Source organism: Urtica dioica, chromosome 5 (assembly GCF_054948205.1).
Source record: "Urtica dioica subsp. dioica isolate 48M chromosome 5, U.dioica_male_clone48M_v1_H2, whole genome shotgun sequence".
Classification (NCBI taxonomy): Eukaryota; Viridiplantae; Streptophyta; class Magnoliopsida; order Rosales; family Urticaceae; genus Urtica; species Urtica dioica.
The window spans coordinates 42,598,616-42,626,223 of record NC_142760.1 but is presented as its reverse complement, the minus strand read 5'-3'; the positions used below and the strand labels follow the sequence as shown (position 1 = coordinate 42,626,223).

The 27,608-nt window shown below is 38.7% G+C and overlaps 2 protein-coding genes and 1 long non-coding RNA gene across 4 annotated transcripts; 1 reads left to right on the top strand and 2 right to left on the bottom strand.

Annotated features, from left to right (window-relative positions):
* Positions 1-11,460: 11,460 nt before the first annotated feature.
* On the bottom strand, positions 11,461-12,996 carry LOC149398721 (uncharacterized). The gene is made up of 2 exons (XM_089614651.1): positions 11,841-12,996; positions 11,461-11,660 (listed from the first exon to the last, which is right to left on the bottom strand). Exons 1-2 carry the CDS (start codon positions 12,994-12,996, stop codon positions 11,461-11,463), a joined length of 1,356 nt encoding a protein of 451 aa, XP_089470777.1.
* Positions 12,997-21,187: 8,191 nt separating this feature from the next.
* On the top strand, positions 21,188-23,902 carry LOC149398720 (receptor-like protein 7; the record flags this gene model as incomplete). The annotated part of the gene is made up of 1 exon (XM_089614650.1): positions 21,188-23,902. A coding segment is annotated over exon 1 (2,667 nt), but the record flags the coding sequence as incomplete, so codon positions are not given.
* Positions 23,903-25,020: 1,118 nt separating this feature from the next.
* Positions 25,021-27,147, bottom strand: LOC149398719 (uncharacterized). 2 transcript variants are annotated; one of them, XR_016297153.1, is made up of 3 exons: positions 26,814-27,147; positions 26,647-26,715; positions 25,021-25,445 (listed from the first exon to the last, which is right to left on the bottom strand). It is a non-coding gene; the product is annotated as an uncharacterized LOC149398719 (long non-coding RNA). The 2 variants fall into 2 exon arrangements; XR_016297152.1 differs by lacking the exon at positions 25,021-25,445 and adding an exon at positions 26,121-26,432.
* Positions 27,148-27,608: the final 461 nt, after the last annotated feature.

The window sequence follows — 27,608 nt, the reverse complement described above, 5'->3', positions numbered from 1 at the left end:
TTGTTGTGGTGGTTGTGCTTCTGGTTGTGGGGCGTCTATTTTTGGTTTCTTGTCCGGGCGTTTGTTATCCCCCGCTAGCGTCGTAGAAGGGGTTGCAACGCTTGAGGAAGTGTCGCCGATTCCGTGAAATTCAACCTATACGTGGGACAAGTTAACAAATGAGTGTGATCAATATTAAGTATGAATTAACCTACAAATTTATTACCTCATTGAAGTTGATTCCTCTTATGGCGGACTCCAGAACAAGTCCGATAGACTTCCACCGACGCATTATTGGCCGAGCTGTGGTGGAGACTTTCTCACAAACCCCCATGTTCGTCCGGAAAGGAAGACACTCGTACCCCCAAACCTGAAGCGGCTCGACGAATTCGGGGAGATGGAGCTTCCTTTTTTTTACCTTGCTCCATTGGCTCGCCACCCTTCTCCACAAACTTCCGGACTTCGCCGAGAAGGTAGTTCCACACCACGTTGCCCCATGGATGGTGACCGAATGTGTCCGTGTCCTCCACCGCCTTAATGAGCTCTAAGCACGGTGTCCTATTCTTCGCATCATCCGCCAGGAGGACATTCAAGACGAAGTAAATTTTCAGGTAATTTACCTGAACTTCTGTCGGCCAATCTACGCTCGCCTCCAAGAATTGGTTGACCAAGTTCCGACTCAAATACTTCCCCGGGAAGAATTTTTTGAAGAGGCTGTCATTAGAAACAACCCCCTCGAACTTGAATTCCTCGTAGTCATCGACGACTTTGAGGAATGTGATCTCCTGGAAGTCTCTCTTCGTGAACTCCCGGACTTGGCCTCCAATCTCAATTAGAAGCCTGTCAGTGGTTTCTCCGTCGAAGCTTCCGGTCCTCAACACCAAGTGGCTTATAATCGCCGATGACCGCATTATTTTGGGTTGCCCCACGAACTGCCCAAAACATGATTGGGCGAAACCAGCTTGCGTTTCGGCACTGCGGCCGAGTAAGAGAGCCAGGAAATTTTCCAATCCCCCGTGGAAGTTAAAGGAAAATCCTTCAACGTTGGACTCCGGTATAAACCGTCTCCACTCCTACATATATGAGTCAATGACATTATTAGTGAAACCATTATGCTTGAGTTCGTGACAGATGTGTCACGGACTCACCCACTTCGTGACGGATGTGTCACGGACTCGCTGACTTCGTGACACATCTGTCACGAAGTCATCGAGTCCGTGACACATCTGTCACGAACCAGGATCAAAATGAGTTTCTGACACTCACCTTTCGGGGAATAGCAGTTGTAGGACTCTCCAACGCGGTCGCAACGCCCGATGACTCAGCCTTGTTTTTTGGCTATATCAAACACAAAACAAAATCAAATAGCTGCACATACATCTAATTAAGTCACTTCATTTTTATTCTATACCTTCTTTATCTTTGTTGGTGCGACGACGAACGCGTCGTCATCGTTGGAACGCCTGGACGGCGAAATTATTTTCCTTTTCGAAGCCGTCCTAGGACTTCTTCGGACACTTTTTGAGGCCTCATCGACCTTGCTTCCTTTAGACTTCGTCATTGAATATAAAACCTAAAACAAATCAAGTCACCAATTTTCAACAACTTCAAGACCAAATACACGCACACACACACAAACACTCGCCAAACCCTAGCATTGTTCAATCAAATATATACACGAGCACGAAACACACACAAACACACACATTCTCGGCCAAACACAATACACACAAACACTCAAATACAACACATTCTCGGCCAAACACAACACATTCTCGGCCAAACACAACACATTCTCGGCCAAACACAACAAACACTCGCCCAAACACCAAATACACTAAAACACCCAAAAAAAATTGAGCCAAAAACCCTAAATCAAATAATTTAAGGTTAAATAGAGTTCTCAATCAATTTGAGGCTTTAATAGAGATCGGCCGATTTACCTTGATATGAAGATGAACACAATCTTTTCTTCTTCTTCACCGATTAACGTCAAGAATGTGATAGAGACCGAGAGCTGGGTCGAGCAGAGGTGCCTTCGTCGCCGAGAGCTGGGTCACCGAATGCTGGGTCGCCGAGAGCTGGGTCGAGCAGAGGTGGGTTGCGCCTTCGCCGCCGAGACCTGGGTCGCCGAGATCTGGGTTGAGCAGAGGTGGGTTGCGCCTTCTCCGCCGAGAGCTGGGTCGTGGGTCGCCGAGATGGGTCGTCGCGATTTTTGAGCGAGAAAGAGAAAGAGAAGGACAGGGAGAGAAAGAGAGACACAGAGGAAGATGATTAGAGAGCGAAATCGTGGGAGGGAAGAGGAAGAAATAGTGAAATCGTGAGAGCGAAAATGTGGGAGGGGTTGGAGGTTTGAAAATCGTGAGAGAGAGAGAGGGAGGGAGATAAACCGAGAAGATGAAGAGGTGTAGGTGTGCGAGGGAAAATGGAGAAAATTGGGTTGGGATGGTTTATTTCGTTTAAATTAGTTTTGAGGGTATAATAGTCTTTACCTATTGGTCTAGGTATTACATGTGTCAAATTTTGAGTTTTGGGCTAAATATGGTAAGTGACAACAAGATGGTATTATTAACGTCAAATTCCCATTTTCCAGTAGTGAAAGTTCTAATCTTTTCCTAAAAAAAATAAAAATAAAAAAAGAAAAAGATCTAGGTCGACAAACAAATTCGAATGAGCGCAACAAAAACAGAGGAAATGCTGAAAGGCTGAGCAAAATAGAGGAATAAATCATATTGATAAACTTTGTGCAAAAAACAAAAGAAAGAAAATGTGGCGGAAAATTGTGTGACGTTTAAGGCTTAAATGCAATTTTATATATATATATATATATATATATATATATATATATATATATTTAATATTAAGCATATTTCAAGAAATAGAAAAAAAAAAAGAATTATATAATGTTTTTTCTTGATTTTTGAGACAGTGAAGGATAATAAACTCTGAATCGTCGCACAAAGGACTTGACCATGTTCAAATCCTACGAAGGAACCTCTTTAAAAATGTTATCTTCTCTGAAATATACACTCTTTGCATAGTAATCCAAGTAAACCAAAACCCTAAGCTTGGATGAGCAAACACTTGTATTAACTGTTATGAAATTCAACATAATTTAAGACAAAAAATCACGATGAAAAACAGAATTTCGCAATTTGTATGAAATTCCATTGAATTTTCAAAATGTCCTTCAAAATTAATAAATTGGCTTTTCAAATTTCTTCAAAATTCAGCGATAATGTTTACAGATACACGTATTATCAATGCATAAAGTTGTATAGGTTAAAGTCAAATCACACAACACAAAAATCTTGACATATTGCTCTATATATTTTCCAATTCAAAATTTAGCTTTTATGGATTATTTTTAAATTATTGATAAATCAAGTTGGCCCAACTGTTCTAGGACAATATTAAATACGAACTGTAATTTTCTTCAAGCTGGCCCAAATTGAAATATCAGAGGACTATATGTGTTATATGTACCAGTGGGACTGTGTTATAAACTAATAGCGCCAAATTTATTTCATTGTCAATAAAAATAAGAAAATACTTCTTCAGTTATTGACCAAGTCAAGTTAACACAATAACGATGTTTTTTTTTTTTTCCTATATATCAACTTGTGAAACGGACATGAGAATACAAATTTCCATGAAGTCGATGCCAATCATGTAATGAAACGTCCAATATGCTAAATAAAAGTCTTTGTGCTCAAGTCTCTGCAGATCTTTCGTCACCTTGTAATCGACAACCAGTCATTTTTTTTCCATTGGATGAGAATTGCAGTTTATTATTAAAATATCTCAATATGGAAGAGAATAGGAACTTTTCGTTTTCCTCTAAAGTCTTTACAATATACATTAAACACACAAACAAAAACTGATTATTTCAAAACAAAAATACGATCATTTATAATGCAAGCTAAGTTTTTTATTTTTTATTTTTTTTATACAAAGTATAACAAATGATTAACCATTTTTTTTCTGTAAACAAATAAAAACCCCATTATTTAACAAACATAAACGGATTGACTTGTGTTTATTAACTAACAAACAAAACTTGAACAATATTTATATCAAATATGTTCTAAATCGTTTGTAACAAAAAATCCTACGGAACAGGATTGAATGAAGCTTTTGAGTGCCAGATTGTGAATTCATTAAGTTTCTTATTTTGTAGTTAGTGCGTTTATGTCTGTTGACCTGTAAAATTAGTACAATAATATCTCACGAAAATGCACAGACTCCGAGTACGAGGACTCCGAGTACAGAGATGATTTAGACAAGAATTTCTCTTTATACAGACGAATCTAATACAAGAGAGCAATGTTTTCTAGAGGTTCTAAGTACAAATCAGTCAGTAAAAATTTTCCCCTAGAGTCCTTTGCGAGCTCCTATTTATACTTGTCTGGTTTAGCTTCGTGGTTGTGGGTTTTGACGGTTATTCTGGGGAACGTGGGATGATCAATCCCACGTTCTAGACGGTTTTTGGGTAACTGCCGATTCCCTCTCGCTGAGGTGGACGGTTATTAATCTTCGCACGATTTCTGAACCGTCAAGGTGCGCGTTTAAGCATTTGAAACATGTTGTCTTTTGGTTTGACTAGTCTTTGACCTACGATCTTCTCTTCTCTCCGAAGTTCTGATCGGTAGGTTTCGTTCTTAACTTATGAACGGGTCGTTCTTTTTCAATGTTTAACTCTTAGGTCTATTTTACCTGAGTCCAGTGCTGGATTTTGCATTCTGCTCGGGGTTCCGACTACCCTACTCGGTGTCAGACTATTTTATCCCGTAACAGCAGCCCTTCAGTTTCTTAGTATTTTCAGCAAAAATGGTAAGGAACTATTTCGGTTTAACTGATTACCGCGTTCATCTTTGCTTGTTCGTCTCGGAATGACCCGAGTAACGTTCTACATTCTTTTCTTTTTTGTAGGGTATCGTACGACGTCGTTTACCTTTGGTGATATTGAATCATCGCGTCGTTTCGCTTCGACGGTCAGATCTGCTTGGCTTCTTGGACAAGCTTAATCCTAGCCGTTTATGCCGCCTTTATATAAGGCTTCTCCTAAGTTTTTGGATTCATTCCACGTTTTCTTCTAAATTTCACTCTCAGAGCGTTCTCAGCTTGATCTGCCTATTCGGACTGTACTCTCAATCCTTTCGTTTTTTTCTGTTCAGACCTTCCGATCTTCAATTTGTGGGTAAGGTTTCTTTATCCTTAATCCGCTAGATATGTATATATATTTTGTTTCAAGATCGTTACTCGGTGGTCCGTACTTTCCCTTATTTCTTGTATTCGGACCCTCTGGACTTTAGGGATCATAGTTCCTCAACTTCCTTAGGGCTATAGGAGGCCTCGCGCGTCCTGACCTGAGTTTCGACCCCCGTGTCGTTCGGCGATCGGAGCCCGACCCCGATAATGTTATCTTGTCGGATGGGACCACGTTTCCTTTTCTCAGGAGCCGAGTTTGGTACCATGTTCCAGAGATCGGATGGGACCGTCCCGTAATAGCTTATGAAGAATCATGCGTGTATCATAGCTCTGGGTCCGAGAGGGTTGATATCGAGGCAATGATTTTTGACTCGTCTTCCCTGTCGTGTAGGGATACCATGGTCTTGGAGATATCGTCTTCGTCCGCTTCTTCGAAGGGGAGCGAGTCGGAATCTCGCGATACGACGAGCCTTTCCCTTTCGCAAGACCGAGAAGAGAGCTATTCTCAAGGCACTCCGGGTCCGAGCGGGAGGACATTTGGGGTCGATCTCCCGGAGGAAGAGGATGAGGCCTTGGTTTTTGAACGGAAGGAGGGCCAGTTTTCGGCCAAGGTTTGGACTTCTCGGGTTACCGAGAAATATATACAAGACCTGAGGGAGGAATTCGAGATCGCAGAAGGGATTATCATCTCGGCACCTTTAGAAAATGAGAGGGCCGATCAGCCTCCTGCCGGGAAGATAGCATTCAATAAGGCTATCTTGAACGTGATCGGCTATCTTGAACGTGATCGGAGGATTACCGATGCATCCTCTCATTTCTCAGTTCGTTTCCGACCCGGGTTGTTCTCCTACTCAGCTCGTCCCCAATGTGTATAAGATTTTTGTTGGGATGGCTGTGCTATGGGCGAGAGTTTATGATCGCCCCGTCACTTTACAAGATTTTTCGCAATATTACTCGTTCAAGTCGGCTCCCGGGCAACATGGTTATTATTATGCTCGGGCCCATGATGACCAATCTAGGGTGGTTACTCGTCTACCTTCCAGCCAGAAAAATTGGAAAGACTACTTTTTTTGGGTTGGAGGGAATGCCTTCTACGATAGGTGTCCCATACGAGCTTCGTTCTCGGAACTGGGTGTGACTCTGGTTCAAAATTTTTATTTGATAAAGTAGACCAGACTTTTTGTTCTGGTTTCCTCATATGTTTTATGTTTGGTTCCAGGTTCCCTTCCGCAGTATCCCGAGGACGAGCGACCACTCCATTCTGAGATCTTTGACATTTTGGAGGCTGATCGGTCGACGTTCGTGTTGTCGGACCCAGACTTACTTGATCAGTACTATTATTACCCATACTCAAGTGAGCATTCTATTTTTCTCTTATCGAATCGCGTGTGTTCTAGTTTTTTCTTCGTTCTTATTTTCTGTTTCGTTTAACATGTTTTAAAACAGAGATCGCACAGATGGCGAAGAAGAGAGCTGCTCCCGACTAGGTCCCCCCGAACCCGAAGCGCACTAAGGCTTCCAAGGCTTCTTCTGCGGGTAAAAGGACGGCTCCGTCTACTTCCAAGGTCTCGGAACAACCGAGCTCTTCTCCGGGCAAAAGCCTGACCGAGCCTCCTTCTGCGTCCGATCACCTTACTCCGATCGTTACCTTCCTTCACGAGCATCTACCTGCCGAGAAGGTCCAGGCGGTTCTCGGGTCCGAGCCTTTAGGGAGGCTTAACCAAGTCACCGACTCCGTGGTTTCGGTAAGTTTTTATTTCTCTAGTCGGTATTTTCGTTCCTTTTCTTGAGCAATTCGGCAGCTAACCTTTTGATCACCACAGAGCTTTGTTGGCGTGGTCGGCCTTGTCGGACTGCTAGGCTCCGAGCTCACTTCTTTGAGGCAACGGAACGATCGTTTTCTCAAGGAGAGGAACGCGGCTAGGGACGAAGTGGCGAAGGTTCGGTCGGAGCTTGCGCAGAAATTTCAAGCCGATCTCGAGGCTGCTCGCTTGGCGGCGGTGGAAGAGTACAAAGTTTCCAAGGATTATCGCAACATGCGCGATGATCTTTATACCGCTAGAATAAATGAAGTCGTTCGGATCCTCGGACCGAAGAATCCCACTTTGGATACAACGGATCTTGATGAGGACTCGGAGTCAAGAGCTAGCGATGATCTGGAGGGAGGAGGCGATTAGAACAAGAGATATTATTATTTTTTTTTTTGTTTTTTGTAATACCCGTTCGGGTTTTGAACAATTGATCCGTGATCGGATCCTTTTTGTAACCAGCTTGGGTCTTGAACAATTGATCCGTGGTCGGATTATGTACTTAATTTCCTTTTAATCTTAACATATTTTTCCCATGATCGGAGTCGATTTTTAGATATCGGCAAAATAAAGTATAACTAAGTAGAAAGTATTTAAAACAATAGTTTCATCGGGTTTAATTTTTTAGAGAAGAAAATATATATATTTATATATATATATATATAATTTTACTTTTAAAAACTGTTTGCTAATCATCCCACCGCCTAGTTTGTTTTGCCGTGAATTGTAAAAACTATATGACTAAGTACCGACTAGAAAAATATGAATGAACGAAGGAGAAACTACTTTTGAAAATCATAAGTACGTGCGACCAAGCCGCTTTTTAAATTGTAAATACAATACATGCGACCAAGCCGCTTTTTTAATTGTAAATACAATACATGCGACCAAGCCGCTTTTTGAATGTTTTAAAAATTGAAACACTTAAACGTAGAATTGGCGAAGGTGCTCGGCATTCCAGGGGTTTTTCTCCAATTCACCGTTCAACTGTTGTAGTTGGTATGCCCCGTTTCCGAAGTCTTCTCGGACGATATAGGGTCCTTCCCAGTTTGCGTTGAAAGCTCCTTCCTGGTGGATTTTGGTGTGGAGAAAAACTCTTCTGAGGACTTTGTCGCCGACTTTGAAAGATCTTGGTCGGACTTTCCTGTTGAAATACCGAGTAACTTTTTGTTGGTTAGCGAGATTTCTTAATCTGGCTTTTTCTCTTTTTTCTTCTAGCAAAACTAGGCTAATTTTTAAAAGGTCGTTGTTTACCTCTGTTGAGTAATTTTCTCTTCTCACTGTTGGTATCATGACGTCGGTCAGGATGACCGCGTCGGAACCGTATGCGAGGGAGAAAGGCGTTTCGCCAGTTGTGGAGTGTTCGGTGGTTCTGTATGACCAGAGGACTTCTTGGAGCATATCCACCCACTCTGACTTCTGTTCGTCTAACTTCGTCTTTAGGCCGTGCTTTATTGTGTTGTTGACGGCCTCCACCAATCCGTTGGATTGTGGTCTGACTGGAGTAGAGAAAACCTTGTTAATGCCATATTTTTCACAAAAACTTTTGAAGGAATCGCAGTCAAACTGAGTTCCGTGGTCGGATACGATTTTGACTGGTATCCCAAACCGAGTAATAATATTTTTCCGTACAAATTTTTCAATTGCATGAGCGGTTATTTTGTTTAAGGGCTCGGCTTCAACCTATTTCGAAAAATAATCTATGGCTACAATCACGTACCTGCACCCTCCTCGGTCTGTTGGCAAAGCTCCGATTAGATCTATCCCCCATTCTGCGAATGGAATCGGGCATGAGAGGGAGATGAGCGGATTAGGAGGGAGCCTCGGGGTGTTAGAGAACTTCTGGCATTTGACGCATTTTTGTGTCATGTGCCGAGCGTCGGCTTTTAGCGTTGGCCAGTAGAGTCATTGTCGGATGATCTTTTGTGCCAACGCTTCGCATCCGATGTGACTTCCGCATATCCCTTCATGGACCTCTTTGAGAGTATATTCAGCTTCGTCTTCGTCTAGACATTTGAGGAGAGCCTGAGAAAATCCTCTTTTGTAGAGACTTTGTCCTTCTATGAAATACCGAGCAGCTCTGAATTTCAAGCTTCTAGCCTCATTTTTGTCTTTGGGCAGGGCTCCGTGTTGCAGGTACTCTCTGATCGGAGTTTGCCATGATTTTCATTGATCGACTTGAAGCACATGGGGAGCTTGCTCAATGCTTGGTTGCCCAATCCTGATGACTGGGATTGACTCTGAGTCAGATCCTTGGGTGGCAAACTTCGCTAATGCATCAGCCTCTTCGTTCATGGCTTTGGGGACTTGGGTGATTTCGCAAAGTTCAAATTCATTTGCCAGGCCTCTGGCTTTCTCGGCATATAGCGACATCTTTTCGCCTTTTGCCTGAAATTCAAATTTCATTTGATTAACAATTAACTGAGAATCCGAATACACTTTGAGCTTTTTGATTTCTAAATCTTTCGCTATTTGTAGCCCATGTATCATAGGTTCGTACTCAGCTTCATTGTTTGATGCATTGAAATCGAATTTTAAAGCGAATTTTACCTTGTCTCCTTCTGGATTGGATAGCGCAATTTCGACTCCGGACCCCTTTTCGTTGGCCGCTCCGTCTACGTACATGTCCCAAATTGGGAAATCAACTGGTCTGTACGTGAATTCTGCAATGAAATCAGCTACTGCCTGTCCTTTGATTGCTGGTCGGGGGCTAAAGCGTATATCATATTGTGTCAGCTCGATCGACCATTTCATTAGCCTTCCGGATACATCAGGTTTTTGCAACACCTGGCGTAGCGGGAAATTGGTAAGGACTGTAATCGGATGCGCGAGGAAATAGTGTTTCAGCTTCCGAGAAGCGGTGATGAGGGCGAAGGCCAGCTTTTCGAGTTCTGGGTATCTTCCCTCCGCCTCGTATAGACGTCGTGAAGTATAATAAATCGGGACCTGGTGTTTTCCCTCATTCTTGATTAACGCTGAACTCACTGCATGCTCCGATACGGCTAAGTAAATTTCCAGGGGCTCTCATTCCTGTACTTTTCTTAAAGAAGGAGGCCATGCCAAGTGTTCTTTCAGAGACTCGAAACTTTCATTGCATTGCTTGGTCCATTCAAACTCTTTGGAGCCTCTGAGCGCATTAAAAAAGTGAATATTTCGATCGGTTGACCTTGAAATAAAACGGCTTAATGCAGCTATGCACCCTGTCAACTGTTGCACTTCTTTTACGTTCTGTGGTGGTGTCATGTTCCATAAGGCTGTGATCTTCTCTGGATTTACTTCGATGCCTCGTTCATGAACGATGAAACCTAAGAATTTACCTGCAGAGACACCGAACGTACATTTTAGAGGATTCAATTTCATGCGATATTGCCTTAAAAGTTCGAATGATCTTCTAAGATTGTTCGTATGTTCATTTATTTTTTGGCTTTTAACCAGCAAATCATCAATGTATGCTTCCATCGTAATCCGAGTAATTCAGCGAACATACGATTTACTAATCTTTGATATGTTGCTCCAGCATTTTTTAATCCAAAGGGCATTACTGTGTAGCAGTATAGTCCTCGGTCAGTTATAAATGCCGTGTGATCCTGGTCGGGGCCATACATAGGGATTTGATTGTAGCCAGAGTAGGCATCCATGAAGCTTAAAATTTCATGGCCTGCTGTGCGTCTACTAATTGATCTATTCTCGGCATAGGGAAACTATCTTTTGGGCAAACCTTGTTCAGATCCGTAAAATCCACACAAGTTCTCCATTTCCCGTTAGGTTTCTTGACTAGGACGGGATTGGCTACCCATTTTGGATATTTAGTTTCCTTTATTGACCCGTTAGAAATTAGTTTATCTACTTCTTCTTTTAAGGCTACATACCTTTCGGAGTTTAAAGCCCTTCTCTTTTGTCTAATAGGTTTTTCTTTAGGATCTATATTTAATCTATGACACGCTATTTGAGGATCTATCCTCGTCATGTCGGATTGTGACCAGGCAAATATGTCTAAGCTATTAGACAAAAGAGTAATTAAGTTATTTTTGGTACCTGATTCAAGATATTTTCCAATCTTGAGTTTCTTCTCAGGTTGTTTCGGATCCGGAGTGATTTCCTCGACTTCATCTCCTGGGCCAATTTATTCTCGGCTCGGAAGGCGTGGGTCGAAATCCGAGTCGATCATCATAACTTTGTGGACATCTTTGTCCTGACTCTCTTTGAGATAATTTGCGTAACAGCTCCCTGCGATAGCCTGAGTTCCGACTACTTCGCCTACCACGTGCTCGGTAGGAAACTTCATCTTCAAATATTCCACAGAAGCGATAGCCCCGAGGGACTGCAACGTTGGCCTGCCAATGATAGCGTTGAACGAAGATTTTCCGGGAACCACCACCCACGTTGTGTTATTGGTTTTACTCATCGGGTTCTCTCCTACAGTTATCGGGAGTGAGACTACTCCCTTAGGCCGGATTGAGTCTCATGTGAAACCATAGAGATTTTCGGGAGAATGAGCTAATGCATCTTGCTTAAGACCCATTTTGTTAAATGTGTCTTCGTAGAGCACGTCGACAGCACTTCCAGTGTCCACCAATATTCGGTGTACATTCCTGTTTCCGATAAGAGCTGATATGACCAGTGGATCGTTGTGAGGAAACATCACCCACCGAGCATCTTCTGCTGTAAAGGTGATAGGCTCCGAGCTAGGCTTGGCTATCTTGTTAGGCATTTGTTCGGCTGTAAACAAGATTTGTCGGGGTCCCGCGTAGGCCTCTCTTACATAGCTCTTTTGAGCGCTCCTTGAAGTTCCTCCCACATGTGGTCCTCCGACTATGAGTGAGATTTCAGCGTACGCCTCACCTTTCTGATCCTCTTGATCCCCGTGCTCGGCCTTGAATTTCTTCAATGCTCCTCTTCGGATCAGAGCTTCTATAGCTTCTTTAAGGTTGAAACAGTCAGCAGTGCGGTGACCGATGTCCGCGTGGAAAGCACAATATTTTGTTTTGTCTCTCTTCGAGATATCTTTCTTGATCGGCCTTGGCTTAGGGAAATCTTCTTTGTCCTGCGTAAGACTAAATATTTCCTCTGTCGGGGTATTGAGTTTATGATATTTATCGAACTTACTGGAGAAAGGCTTCAGGGGTCCTGCTCCAGACCGGCTTTTCTTAGGTGGGCGGTTATCCTCAGAGTGTCGCTCCCTGTGCTCTTCTCGGTAACTCTTTGGTGGCTTTGCTTTTCTTGCCGCCAACCTTGCTTCCTCCGCGTTGATATATTTCTGTGCTCTCTTCAGAAAATCGTTGTAGTCCCTTGGGCTAGTCTTCTGAAGTGACCACGAGAACTCCGATTCTGTTCGGACGCCGGAGGAGATCCCGAAGAGCTTGAAGTCTTCATTCAGGTCGTCAACCTGAAGGGCTTGCTCCAAGTAGCGATTAATAAAATCTTTCAATGACTCATCATGGGCTTGTCTCACCGCTAGCAGCCTTTCTTTGGGAGTTTTTCCCGAGCTGGAGCCGATAAATTGTTCCATGAATTTTCTGGATAACTGCTTCCAGGATCCGATGAAGTTTGGCTTTAGTTTTCTATACCACCTCTTGGCTGAACCAGTTAGAGTGATAGAGAATGCCATGCACATAACTTCTGGTCCTGCCCCTTGCAACAGCATCCAAGAAGAAAATGTGTCTAGATGGTCTCCCGGGTCGGTCTTTCCATCGTATACCGGGATACTTGGCATCCTGAAACGATCAGGCAACGGGTGTTCTAACACGCGTGCTGTGAAAGGGGAGACAGTTTCTCCAACTTTCGGGATAGACTCCTTCTGACCTAGGGCCACCTCTTCGATTCGACGCTCCAATCTTCTAAAATTTGTTTTGTTGGTGCTCGCGTTGTCTTCAGTTTCCGAGCTCACCATGCTATTTCTAAAAGTATTTGAATGACCTTTGTCCATAGTAGGCTGGTACCGATCAGGAATCTTTTCCTGACTGGACTGCTCCTTCTCGGATTCAGAGTCATCTTCCATTCTCTCATACCGATCTTTGGCATGTCTCCGAGATTTCTTAACCTGCGGATCCTGCCCAATGGGTTCTTTCCCTGATCGGTGTGAGGGTTCTTCATCTGGGATCACTACCGCGCTTCGCAGTGTGACTTTCTTCGCCTGCAGCCTTCTCTTTAATTCCCTGTTATTTGCCTCTAAGACCGAAATATGCTCTTGCATCTGTCTGAACTGCTTTTCGAGGCTAGGTTCTGGAAAAAGTTCAGCTATTTCTTCCAAGGTGAGAGGCAGGGTGCGGTTATGGTGTTCTATCTCCGTTTCCTGGTTAGAGACAGCGCTCACGGGTGCGGACGAACTAGCCATATTCTTCAGCGTGTCCCCCTCCTTCTAGCACCAACTGTTGACCTGTAAAATTAGTACAACAATATCTCACAAAAATGCACAGACTCTGAGTACGAGGACTCCGAGTACAGAGATGGTTTAGGCAAGACTTTCTCTTTATACAGACGAATCTAATACAAGAGAGCAATGTTTTCTAGAGGTTCTAAGTACAAATCAGTCAGTAAAAATTTTCCCCTAGAGTCCTTTGCGAGCTCCTATTTATACTTGTCTAGTGTAGCTTCGTGGTTGTGGGTTTTGACGGTTATTCTGGGGAACGTGGGGTGATCAATCCCACGTTCTAGACGGTTTTTGGGTAACTGCTGATTCCCTCTCGCTGAGGTGGACGGTTATTAATCTTCGCACGATTTATGAACCGTCAAGGTGCGCGTTTAAGCATTTGAAACATGTTTTCTTTTGGTTTGACTAGTCATTGACCTACGATCTTCTCTTCTCTCCGAAGTTCTGATCGGTAGGTTTCGTTCTTAACTTATGAACGGGTCGTTCCTTTTCAATGTTTAACTCGTAGGTCTATTTTACCTGAGTCCAGTGCTGGATTTTGCATTCTGCTCGGGGTTCCGACTACCCTACTCGGTGTCAGACTATTTTATCCCGTAACAGCAGCCCTCCAGTTTCTTAGTATTTTCAGCAAAAATGGTAAGGAACTATTTCGGTTTAACTGATTACCGTGTTCATCTTTGCTTGTTCGTCTCGGAATGACCCGAGTAACGTTCTACATTCTTTTCTTTTTTGTAGGGTATCGTACGACGTCGTTTACCTTTGGTGATATTGAATTATCGCGTCGTTTCGCTTCGACGGTCAGATCTGCTTGGCTTCTTGGACAAGCTTAATCCTAGCCGTTTATGCCGCCTTTATATAAGGCTTCTCCTAAGTTACTGTGCAGCTCCTTCAAAGGAAACCCATAAAGCCCCAAGTTTCCGACGCACGCGAATCTTTTCCGAATGTGTTGAATTGTGTTCTTCGAGGTATTTTTCCATCCAACTTGTTGATAGAGAGACTCATGAACGAGAGCTGATTCGAATTCGAGGCCAATGGTTGTGGAATATTTCCGTCGAGCTCGTTTGATGAGAGATCTAATGCTTCGAGATTACTCAAATCTCCTAATGAGGATGGAATGGGACTGGAGAGCTTGTTGTGATAAAAATTTAGTCCTTCGAGCGAATAGAGCTTCCCGATCGAATCCGTTTCTCGAGAAATCAATAGTTATGAGCATGGTTTGGATTCTCTTCAGCTCTAAGAAATTTCCCTTAATTGAAATTATCACGGAGTCTTGATAATAGGAGTCCCCACTTCCTAAGTATTCTAACGTATTCGTATGTGCACCGATCACGAATTCTAAATTCTCAAAATACTTTGCAGGCAAAACGCCTTTGAATTTGTTATTAGAGAGATCTATGATTCTCATATTTTGAAAGGGAAATCTAATCCCAGGATTCTTTATTGCACCATGAAAATAGCCATTTGGTTCATTGTTTCCGACATCTAAGACTTCCAAACTCTTGGAATTAAGCAAAGAAAGTGGCAACGGTCCTTCTAACCGGTTTTTTTTTTTTTTGTTAAGGTTCAACGTTCTCAAGGCTTCCATTTGAAAAGACTGAAGGAACCCGTCCATTAAACATGTTCATTCTCAAATCCAAAGCTTAGAAAGAATTACAGAAATTTCCGAGGCACGGAAATTTGTTGCCGCTCAAGCTATTGTTTGACAAATCGAGGACTTCAAGGACACTTTGGTTGCAAATCAGAGAGGATATTCCCCCACTGAACTGATTTTTGGATGCGAAAAAAAACTGTTGAAGGTATTATTCAGTGGTGGAAGTGGGCTCATGATAACTATATGAACCGTTGCCGAGTATACATAACCATGGGGGATACTCCCTTCAATTTTGTTTTGGGAAAGGTTCAAGTGTTTGTCCTAAACACTCTAAGTTTTTTAGACTGCTTGGGTGGTTATAATATCAGAGAGAGTCCTCCACCACATTCGCCGCCGCCACGCCTTGCTGCTCCGGGATCTCGAAGCTCCGGCGAGTCCAAATATTGGATTTCTCGCATAACCGTTTCACCGGCGAGATTTCGGCGACCGAGTTCGCTCGTCTCCCGAGACTGCTGACTCTCCGCTTCGAGTCGAACAGGTTCGACGGAGGCCTCGACGAATCTTCGCCGCAGAAAAAGAAGAAGAGAAAGAATTCTCTGATTTTGTTGATTCACTGTAAATTCGTGAATAGGTTAATTTAATTAACGTACTGGAGTGAGTTAGGTAAATTAATTAACTGATTCGTCAAGGATTTGAAATTCACAAAAAAATTTACAAAAATAAGAACTTAAGTCAATTGATATTCAAAGCATTCAATTAATTAACCTAGTTCCTAATTCAATCATTTAGTATATTAAGTTTACTAAAAAAAAAAAAAAATCAGAACCTAAGCTAATATTCAACCAATAAGTTAATTAATTAACCTAACTCACTCCAGTACGTTAATTAAATTAACCTATTCGCGAAGGAAGTGAGGGCATTGTGGTCTGAGCCGAATATATAGGTTATTTGCTTAATAAAATGAAACTTGAGTTATTCCTCCAATAAGAATGACAAAGTTGGCTAATTACAACAAATTTCACTATGAGATATTCATTTGCTTCTTTGGTAATAGACATGGTCAACTAAACTTAATCAAATAAATTCGGAAAAAGGCATATTTCTACATTATTAATGTTATACGTAATCGTAGGACTATTAATGTTTTGTATTTTTTGCATTTTTTTTAATATTCTTTTATGAGTCCATTAGGTATATATATAGCCAATTTAAACGTTTGTTTTTGCAAAATAGCCAATGTTTCGTAAATCTTAGATAAATAGCCACTGCATTTTATTTATGTTTATTTACAAGCGTATATTTACAAAAATACCAAAAAAAAAAAATTGAACTTATTTATGGGTAGTTTTGTAAAAATACACCTGTAAATAAAATGTAGTGGTTATTTACCTAAAATTTACAAAACGTTGACTATATTGCTAAATCTAAACGTTTAAATTGACTATTTTGTTAAAAAAAAAAAAAAAAAAAATCTTCTATTCATTAGTCATTGTGAAACTGACATGACACCCAGAAACAACATTTTTACACAATTGCTGATAGTTACAATAACTAGGCAACGAATAATATTTTCGTCAAAGTCTTTATAGTCGTCTATGGTTTGGAAACTCAACAAAATAAGTCTATCTAGACAAACATAAAGATTAAATTATAGATGTCACAAAGGCGGACCCAGTAGAAACATGAAGATGCTTGACCCCCCCTCCAACCAAAATTTCAACCCAAATAATTTTCAAATTATTATATATTTTACTTTACAGTCAACTTTTTTTTTTACCCCCTTAAAAGAGAATTCTGGGTCCGCCACTGACACTCACACCATTTAATATTGACGAATGCATGGTTGAAAATAGAAGTCTTTGTGCATGACGTGGCCCAACATTTTACAACACTAACTAGCCACGCAATACAATTTTCCATAAAGTCTTTCAAGTCCTTTTTTTTTCCTTCTTGATTTTAAAGTAAACACAAGCAATTCTAGATCACATACAATTTCCAAATGTTTTATTTATTTATTGTGGATTTAAAGCATCTCACCATCCATAGTCCTCTCCTTCGTCGATAATGGGTTCGGTTTTGTGGGTGTTTCCTCTTTTTCTCTTCTTCCTTTCTCCTACAACACATTCCTCACAACCACTTTGTCATCCTCACGAATTGTTGATTTGGTTAGGCTAGAGAATATACCAATAGATGAATTATTTTACAATTTGAAAAAACCAATGCGTAAATAACATTTTTATATTCATGCATTTAATTAGTGGTTTAGCCAGGACTTGCTGTTAGGGGAATAAATTTGATTATATAAGTTATTCTATATTTACAATGGGTTTGTAAGAAAACAAATTTTTCTTGAGCTGTATATATGAAACAATCATTTACTTTTGACTAAAAAAAATTATGGTAAATATGTAAAACTTGTTAATATTAATTCTTAAAAGTTCAAGGGCATACACCCCTCTGCTCCTTGGCTAGCTCTAACCTATGCGTGCATTTAAGTGAATAAACTATACACTTAAATTAATTATAAACATCATTATGTAATAAATCATCACGTATACATAACATTCAAATTCATTAAGGAATTTTGTATTCAAAACTAGCGATTCATCTTGGTGGCTGACACTGGCAAGGGGCTCTGTTTTACATGCGATGTAATGTACATGGTTTTCCTTGAAGACAAGTCGACAAAGCACCGAACCATAACTTCATGTCGAAGGAATGTTCTCTGGAATGGCTTCGAACATTGGACACATTTCTTAGCGAATTGGGGGAAACTCTTCCTGAGGTTCATGTGATCTTGACGATGCTAAGGCGGCGTTGAGCTTCAAATCGTTAGCCAAGACGATTCACTCCGGCAAAGATGTTGATGGGACATAGCATTTTTCATAAAATTATACCTTGTGCAAAGATGATAATTAATTAAAAAATATCTCATATTTTTCAAACTTTTTATATATACATCATTTTTAAATTTTCATACCATTTTTTCCTCGTTTTATAATAACTACGATTCGTACATAGTATAAGGAAAAAAATATCAAATAAAACTGTAAATAATAAGGAAAATATAGAAAAATGCGTATTCTAAAATTAAAACTATCAATTCACGAAAATATTTGTAGATTAAATTTGAAAAGAAGGTAGGGTGGTGAATTCTTCGATCACTGATTTGGGGTTTATGAGCCCTGATACTATGTTATTATCTAGAGGTTCTATGTGAACTCAATTTTTAACTTATACTTTACATGTCACAAAAAAAAAAAATTGAACTCTCTAAAATACCTTAATGAATTTCTTTACAAAAAGTTAAGAATTTTTTTTAAAGAGAAGTTTTGATTTTTTTTAATATAATATTAAATAAATATATATTCTATTAAGGGTATTTTGGGGAGTTCAAATTATTTTTTTTGTAAAAAATAAACGAAAATGATAGTATTTACAATATAACAATAATAAGAAAAATGAAGGAACTAATAAAGTTAGTCTTTTGTTTTTACTCGCAATCTAAAGTTGGTCTTTGCTCTACTTAGGTCCAGCTTGGCCTTTAGGGAAGTCAAGCAATTGCTTAAGGTCTCCTCTAAATAAACGGTTTTATCTAAATTTAATATATTTTAGGTTTAAATTATGTAGAAAAATATCTAAATTTATTATATTTTAAGTTTAAAATATATATTATCTAGGCTCGAATATATTAAAGTCTAAATAAAAAATTTAAAATACTTATAAAAATAAATTTTCTTTAGCCTAAATTTTTTTAGAGCTGGGACTCAGTTCTAAATTATATTTGACGCGTGCAACCTTTTGTATCAATGATAATATTAAAACACACATAATATCTTTATTTTGTATATAAAAATAAACAATATGAAATACTTCCTTATTTATTGTGGTTAGAGTCTTATAGACCCAGTCATGTTCACAATAACGATGCTTTTTTTTTTCTTCTATCCACTTGTGAAACTGATATGACAATACAATTTTCCATGAAGTCGTTGGTCTTAGCTGAGCTGGCCAAAAAATCAACACAAGCAAGTATTGGAACGTCTAGTTCTGAATGAAGTTTTTAATCACCATGTAATCAACACGTTAAAGATGTGGTCCAAGTGATATTAATCCTTATTGAACAGTCAGTAACTAGCCAAAACAACTTTCCATGATGTTTTTCGGATTTGTAAAGTAAACACAAGCAAGTCTGTGACCAACATAAATTTAGTTATACTCATAGGTAACTTATTACGGACAATATTGTTGTCGATCGTAAGGCATTATCAAGTTGTTAAACTGATACGACACCCAATATCATGTAACGATATTTTTACATAATTGCTGATATAGTACATTCACTAGCCAGCCAATACATTTTTATTTTTCCATCATGTCTTGAGTCTTTTATGGGTTTGAAAAGTAAACACAAACAAGTTTATCTTGACTAACATATAAATTAAATTATAGATGTCACTCTGTTTATTATCGACAAATACATCGTTGCATAGAAGTCTTTGGGGGATACTTAGCGATGTGGACCCACATATTTATTCAATGCTGATAGAACATTCACTAGCCAGTCTAGTCTTTTTTTTTTTCTTATGGATTTGAAAAGTAAACACAAGCAAGCAGGGACGAAGTCATGAATTATCGTGTAATGAGGGCTAAAACTAATATAGATTTATAATGTTATAGATATAAAAAAAAGGAACTTGATAACGTTAGGTAACTAGTTTTGTTGTGTATACAAAATGAAGAATAGATTATACAATTAAAAAAATTAATCATAAATACATAATAATTAATAAGATGTAAAATAAATAGACGTACATCAGTAACATATTTTTGTATTTATTATTTGTTTGATTTTATTCACACTTCTCTTTCATGCTTATCACATCAGCCCAATATAGCAATAAAAGAAAAAAAAAATGTATATTGTGAGGAGTTTTATACAGAGTTTCAAAATGAAACATATAATTAAGGAAAGTATTATTTTACTATAATTTCGTTTCAGAAACACATAAAATTTACTAATTAATAACATATTTGTAAAAAAAATAAGACGATTAATTTTATTATAGGTCTCATACTGTTAGATTAAATTTTGATCATCCAAAGAGTAAAAATTTCAAAATTTTCAGGCATTCAACATAATTTTATAAAATAATTAGTAGAAAAAAATTATGAACTTGTTTCAAATTTCCATTAATTTAAAAAATGTTCATATAAAATTGTAAATCGGCATTTTAAAAGTTCAGCCATAGTGTAACAAACACGATTATTATTATTGCATCAAGTATAAGATCAGATAACAATGAAACCCCTTTTCCGTAGAGTTCATACTGCTTTGGTTGACTTAAGTCATGATATGGATCGATACTAACATTTAATATTCACACGAAATACGAAACTTTCCACACAAAATTTGAAAATATTCACACGTTTTCCAATTTAATATTCTTTTTTTTTTAGTAGGAGAATATCGGTCAGGATTACATGATATATTAGCAGTGCAAAGCGCAGGTGGCACTATCGGCCAAGATTACATAGTAGGTGGCACTATTGACTAATATTACATAATTTTTAGAATAAATCTCAGAGGGCTTGAACCCATGACCTCTCCGTCGAGATATGTGTGGGATTACCGCTAGACCAAGCTAGCTACCACTCCAATTTAATATTCAGCCGTTATGAGTTGTATCAAAATTATTGATAAACTAAGTTGGCCTAACTGTTCTCGAAATTAAATACGAACTGTAATTGTTCATGCATTCGAACATTAGCTGCCCAAATTGAAATTACAGAGAGCACTATTAGTGTTATATGTAATATCAGTAAGACTGTAAAAGTAAACTAAAAGCATTAAATTCAATTTCATTGTGAACATCAGCCTAAAGAGAAGACAATTAAAATATAAGAGAACATACCATGAGATTAAAAGCGTAGAAGTGAAATGCACAAAACTTGTAATTAAGTCCACTTTTGTAAAACTCCGGATTAATTGCAATTATAAATTTATTTCTATAGTCCAGACCAAAGTTATTTTGTCGCTGGTCCCAGTTTATTTAATTTATTGTGGATGTAATCCGTTAGAACAAAGTTATTTGGTCGCTGGTCCCAATTTATTTAATTTATTGTGGATGTAATTTGGTACGAGTGTATCTGAGAATTACGAATATGCCCCCAAACGATCGATATTTATTGGGCGAACTTATATATAAGCTGTATCTTCGAATGTGATAAAATAAAACCTCATACAATAATATCTCATCACTACTCGATCAGAAAATGGGTTGGGTTTTGTGTGTGATTCCTCTGTTTCTTTTCTTCCTTAATCCTTTTTCAACAAACTCTTCGCCAATACTTTGTCATCCACATGAAAGATCTTCTTTGCTCACTATCAAAAACTCTTTTCATATTATCACAAATGATTATATCAGTATTGAATCATGGAATATGAGCAAGGATTGTTGCAATTGGAGTGGAGTCACGTGCGACGACGTGACCGGTCACGTGGTTGGTCTCAAGATCAGCGGCCTACAAGGTGTCATGGACTCCAACAGCAGCCTTTTCTCTCTCACTCATCTCCGATATCTCTCTCTCATTAGAAATGATTTCAAAGGATCTTCAATCTCACCCAACTTTGGTAGGTTTCCCAACTTGCTTTCTCTTTCCCTTGACGCTTCCAATTTCAGTGGCCATATTCCTCCAGAACTGGCTTACTTGTCTAACTTACTCTCACTTGGAATCGGTTCGTCTTATGAGATAAGAGCCGAGACAAGTAGCTTGAAACGAATCCTGACGAACCTAACTTCTCTCACAGACTTGAGTTTAGATGATATCAACATGTTTGACGTCTTACCCAATACTTTCATGAACCTCTCAACTTCTCTTACATTTCTTGGTCTTTATTCCAACCAATTCAAAGGGAGATTTCCAGAACATATTTTTCGGCTGCCAAACCTTAGAACTGTCTCTTTAGTTGATAGCCCAAGTCTCAATGTTTCATTCCCTAAACAAAATTGGACCAGTCAACTCACCGATTTGACGCTTTCCAACATAGGATTAGAAATAGATATAACCTATTTATCTCAAACATTAAAAGAAATAGTATATCTTTCTGTAGTAAGTTGTAGTTATGTCAGACTACCAACTCCTCCTCCTTTTCCATTTTTCAGCAGTGAAATCACTGATTTAGATCTTTCATACAACAAATTTGAAGGCCAGCTACCCTATCTTTGTAGCAACTCATCATCCTCATCAACTAAAAAAGCTTTTCTATGTGACTCTTCAAATCATCAACTCTTGGGACCTCTTCCATTGAACTTACGATCCTTGAGATTAGACAACAACCTTCTTTATGGGACAATACCCACTTGGTTATATTCCCTTTCAAATCTAAGGGTCTTGGATCTAGGGAACAATAAATTGAGTGGTGTCGTGATATTGGAACATTTTTTTGAGCTTGGAAGACTTGATATTCTGGACCTTTCTTTTAATAGCTTATCTGTTATTTCCATTCCCCATTCTAACTACACTAGTGTCTTGAAGTCAAAGACTTTTTTGGCTTTGAGTTTGGCTTCTTGCAATATTTCTCAGTTCCCAAACGGTCTGGAAAGCTTAGAGATATTAAATTCTTTAGACCTTTCCCAAAATAAAATCGAAGGTAGTATTCCCACATGGTTATGGAATCTCGCCATGGTTCCAGAATATTTCAGTAGTCTGAATCTTTCTTACAACTCATTGACACACATAAGCCCAGTTCCTCCACTGAATCTTAGCTTCGCATACATTGACCTCCGATCTAATCGGCTTCAAGGCCATCTTCCAATTCTGCCTCAGTCTACAGTTGCATTTTTTGCATCCAACAATCAATTGAGTGGAGGAATATCATCTCTGCTTTGCAACCACAATTTTCTCAAAGTTGTCGACCTGTCAAACAACAGCTTCAACGGCAATATCCTTCCGTGCCTTGGAAATTTCAGCAACTCTTTGTCAGTTTTGGATTTGAGAATGAACAAGTTTGATGGCATTATTCCTTCAGCGTTTTCAAATGGAAGCTCTTTGAGAACGCTAAACCTCAACGGAAACAAATTGGAAGGCCCGCTGCCGCGATCTTTGCTTAACTCCAAGCGTTTGGAAGTTCTAGATGTCGGAAACAACGAACTCAATGACGTTTTTCCTCAGTTCTTGGAGTCTCTGCCAGAGTTACGAGTTCTTGTATTGAGGTCTAACAGATTTCATGGTGCAATAAAGAATCCCAAGAGTAGCCTTCCTTTTCAGAATTTGAGAATCATGGATCTCTCCGACAACATGTTTGTGGGTGTCTTGCCAGCAAAATATTTTGAGAATTTCAAGGCAATGATCGGTGCGCATGCAAATACGTTGGAATACTTGGATAACAAAGAAAACCCGTTTGAATATTATCACGACTCTGTGGCGGTGTCAATGAAAGGAAACTACATCGAGCTGGAGAAAATCCTAACCTTGTTCACAACGATTGATTTTTCAAGAAATGGATTCACGGGTGCGATTCCGAAAGCGATCGGGAAGCTGGATTCACTCAAAGGCCTCAATTTCTCTCACAACAGTATCGTCGGTGCGATCCCACCGTCGTTGGGAGATTTGAGTAATCTCGAATGGTTAGACCTCTCATTCAACGAGCTCGCCGGAGAGATCCCGCAACAACTGGCCTCAAATCTAGATCAGCTCGGTTTTCTAAATCTCTCCAACAACAACTTGGGTGGAAAAATACCTCGAGGAGGACAGTTCGATACGTTCAACAACAATTCATATGGTGGAAATTCGGGGTTGTGTGGATTTCCATTGACGAAGCCATGTGGCGACGAAGAGGATGACAATGAAGATGATGGCAATGACGATGGCGACGATGAAACACTGACGTGGAAGCTATTTGCGATTATTGGATACGGTGCAGGTCCCGGCTGTGGGAAGATTCGATTTTTGGCTTCAAAAAAGGATTGCTACAAAACCATACTGCAAATGTCTAGCGGACATAATAAAGCATATTAAATAAGGTGTGATTTTCGGTAATTCCCTCTTTGAACCTATTTTATATCTGGCTGTTCATATTTTAACTCTTTTTTTTCTTTTTTTTTTTCTCAGGAATGAGCACGAGGAGTTGTGCTGCGAGTTCTACATTTGTTTGAAGATGCACTTGTTTTTTTTTCGTCTTTCTATTTTCATGTAATATGATCAGAATGGACCAGAGGATTTGCCGATTCTTCTCTGTTCTTTTTAAGTGTAATCAAGTTGAACGTAATTATCTACCTTAAATTTCGAAAAAAAAATATCTACCTTAAATTGGGTCTTTTATTTATTTTGCATGGGAAGCTTACATATATATATATATATATATATATATATATATATATATATATATATATATATTCTCGAGTTTGGTCAAAATTCACTTTTTGTGCTTGTAATTTCAGTGTCAAATAACTAAACCCGACTCTATGATCATCAGGATGTGAAATATATATACCATGCATGAACCAATTTTATCATTACATTTTACCATGCAAAAAGCATAAATCCCGACTAATTTACATTTTTTAATGAATGAAAAAGAAAATCGACGGCTTGATGATGTTTCACAAAATCCCATGATAACGTTACGCAAGTATTTAGTATATTTGTATTAATGAATTTCGACCAAATTACTGAGAGGATATATTTGTATTTTCACATGTTGTCTTTTTTTACATATCTCTCCCATTGTCATGAAAACAACTACGTTAACGATATTTTAATGACAAAATGTTATATGACAAAATGTTATTAAACAACTGTTTTTCATAACATTACTGTTAATAGTTTTAGAATAAATGGCTCATATTGAATAATGAGAAAAAACACTACCAAGATGTCATATTATTATATTTATCCCTATCATAAACTCTACTATTGCTATATATTAATTGCAATTAAAATTCGACGAGAGGAAAACCACTTCTCAAAACACATGAAAAAGGTTAAGTGTTCGAGTAATTAAAGAAATCAGCAGATTCAGAATAGGAAACGGTTATCAAAGCTCTCCCTAACGTGTTTCTTTTACCACTAGTTTCGTGAGCGAGCGACGCGCGTATGAATTATAATGCATTAAAGAATAAGCAAGAGTTAAATTTATATTTTAGTATACAAATTTGGTATGGATTTTTAAAAATTATTGATAAAAAAACATACTAATTATTTCCAAAAGATTGTAGTTATATATAATTGATGACGTATAAAGTTTTTGTCACGCCCCGGGAAAATGGAGTGTGATTATAGAATATAAAATAAACTAATAAACTTTACAAAAACTATCCCACGGTGCATACTCAGTTATTTACTTTACAAGTCCAAAGATAAAAGAAAGCAAACCAGAAAATAAAACCAACCTTCAATACTTGATAGTCTATCCAGCGAAAACCTTCAAATTCTCGACCACACTTAATCCCAAGGTCTTTCTAACCCTTCTCCTTCTCACTTCCTGATTATAAGAAAAATTTAAAGAAATAGGGATGAGCCTGGGGCCCAGTAGGTGCTATAGTAATGGTTTGATTTTTAAAAAGATTTTCGAAAATAATACTTACTTTATAATAATACTACTCTTGTCACGTGTAAATCACCATACACGTACAAGTATACCTTGCAGAAATGTAAATGACAGAAATTTAAATGTGTCTCTAGATACATCTAAACGTGTACTATCTCCTGAGCCGCCTGCCAACTTAACCCGTGACAGTCCTCTAATAAGAGCAATGTGCACTCTCTGCACCGTATACATGTGTGTGTGAAACCGGCTTATCCAGGATATACGAAACATTTTCTTTCGTAAATACGGGATATATATATAATATCGAAAATATTTTCAACTTCATTATCGGATATCCCGAGTTGAAGTTCCGCCACATTTTCTAAAAACGGTTCTGGGTTTCGTGGCACGTTCACAAAAATTTCGTGTAAACTCGTGCAAAAAACTACGCTCAAACTCAAAAACCCGAGAAGTAATTCTGTTAAGCAAGAATCATCCTTCTTCTTTTCTGAATTCCAAAAGAACGAATTAAATCCTCTTATTGCTACGCTTGAGAAACCGAGAAAACACTAAAACCGAGAAATCAAACATCAAACCAATGTCGAGTTTGAATCCCAAAACTCATAAACGAGTCTCAAATACGTTTCTGCTTAATTCTTGAAATCCAACAAAAACCCGTTCAACAACAATTCGGGAATTAATATCGTCATACAAAATAACCAACTTTTGAATTATTACGTATCTAGGTTCAACGAGTGTCAATTCCGAGGTCTCACAGTAATTCTCAAATTCTCACTTAGCTCAACAATTAAATCCGAATACAACCCGAAATTTAAACTCTCGATAATAAACTCGACCCGGAACATATAAATTAGTCATTTACTTATAATCTCCATATCACAACGAGTCCAATGCTTCCGCGTAGAAGCATCAACTCCGAACCTGTGACACGAGATAATCCATTAATTCAGAATCACTAAAATTTGTCCAATACCTCAAAGAAACACTCAACCCCTAAAATTTCAGAAACTGAAACTCAAAATTAGAAACCTAACCAACCAGCAAAACCTAACATCGATCGGACCACTCGCACCCAAATTCCCGAAATCAAAATTCCAAATTTTATGACCTAAGGGAGATATGAGGTTTCCCTTACCTCCGGGTATTGACGAACACCGGCGAGGTTCTCGCCCTCTGTCTCTTCCTCGAGCAATTCGGCCGGAAACTGTGAACGACCAAAAATTCAAATTTCAGATTTCAGTTCAAGTCCTAGAAATTGTTCTTCAATTTCGGGCAAAAGATGGAGAAGAATTTCGAAATTACCTTAAATGATTGTGACCTTGCTGCCTCTTCTTCTTCTCCAAAAATCCGACCACGACCGGGAAAAGAAAAGCCCCAAACTTTGATTTCGAAATACCCTCAAAATAAGGACAAACCTCCGGCGAGAATCTCTTTCTCTCGGCTGACCCACGGAGAGCGCGAGCTCTGATCTCCTCGCTGGTCTCTTCTTCCTCCCGCCCAACGTATCTCACTCTCTATCTCATCGTCTCTCTCTTTCTCAGCCTCTCTCTCTCTCTCGCTCACGCCCTTTCTTTCTTCTTTCCCGTTTTCCCTTCCTCTGCGTTTTTTTTTCTTTGTTTCATTCTTGTCTCTTGACAATGCCGACTCAACAAAGAGATAAGGCTGAATAAAGTTTTTCCAAAATTGCTACGAAACCCTTCCTTTGTTTGCAACTTTTAATTTCCTCCACAAAAGAATATTTCCTTTCTTTAAATGTTGCAAATGGATCCCTTTTTCCATTTATTTTTGTCTCCGGAGATGGAAAACGTGATATGAAAATTAATTAAATCATTTTCTTTCTTAAATTCTTTCACGTAGAATTTATTTAAGATCGTTGGAATTTATTTTCACATTCGTGGTCCTTCACAAATTCTTGAAAAATTTCCAGAACCTTGTCGACCTTAAATATCATTGATTTCCAATTTTCAGTTTATTCTCTTCCTTTTGAGAAACTTAATTTGCAACATCCATCTTAAAATTTCGAGTCGTTACATAAATTAACATAGAGAATAAAAATATTATTAAGATAAGATAAATATATAACATTTCACCTCCAAT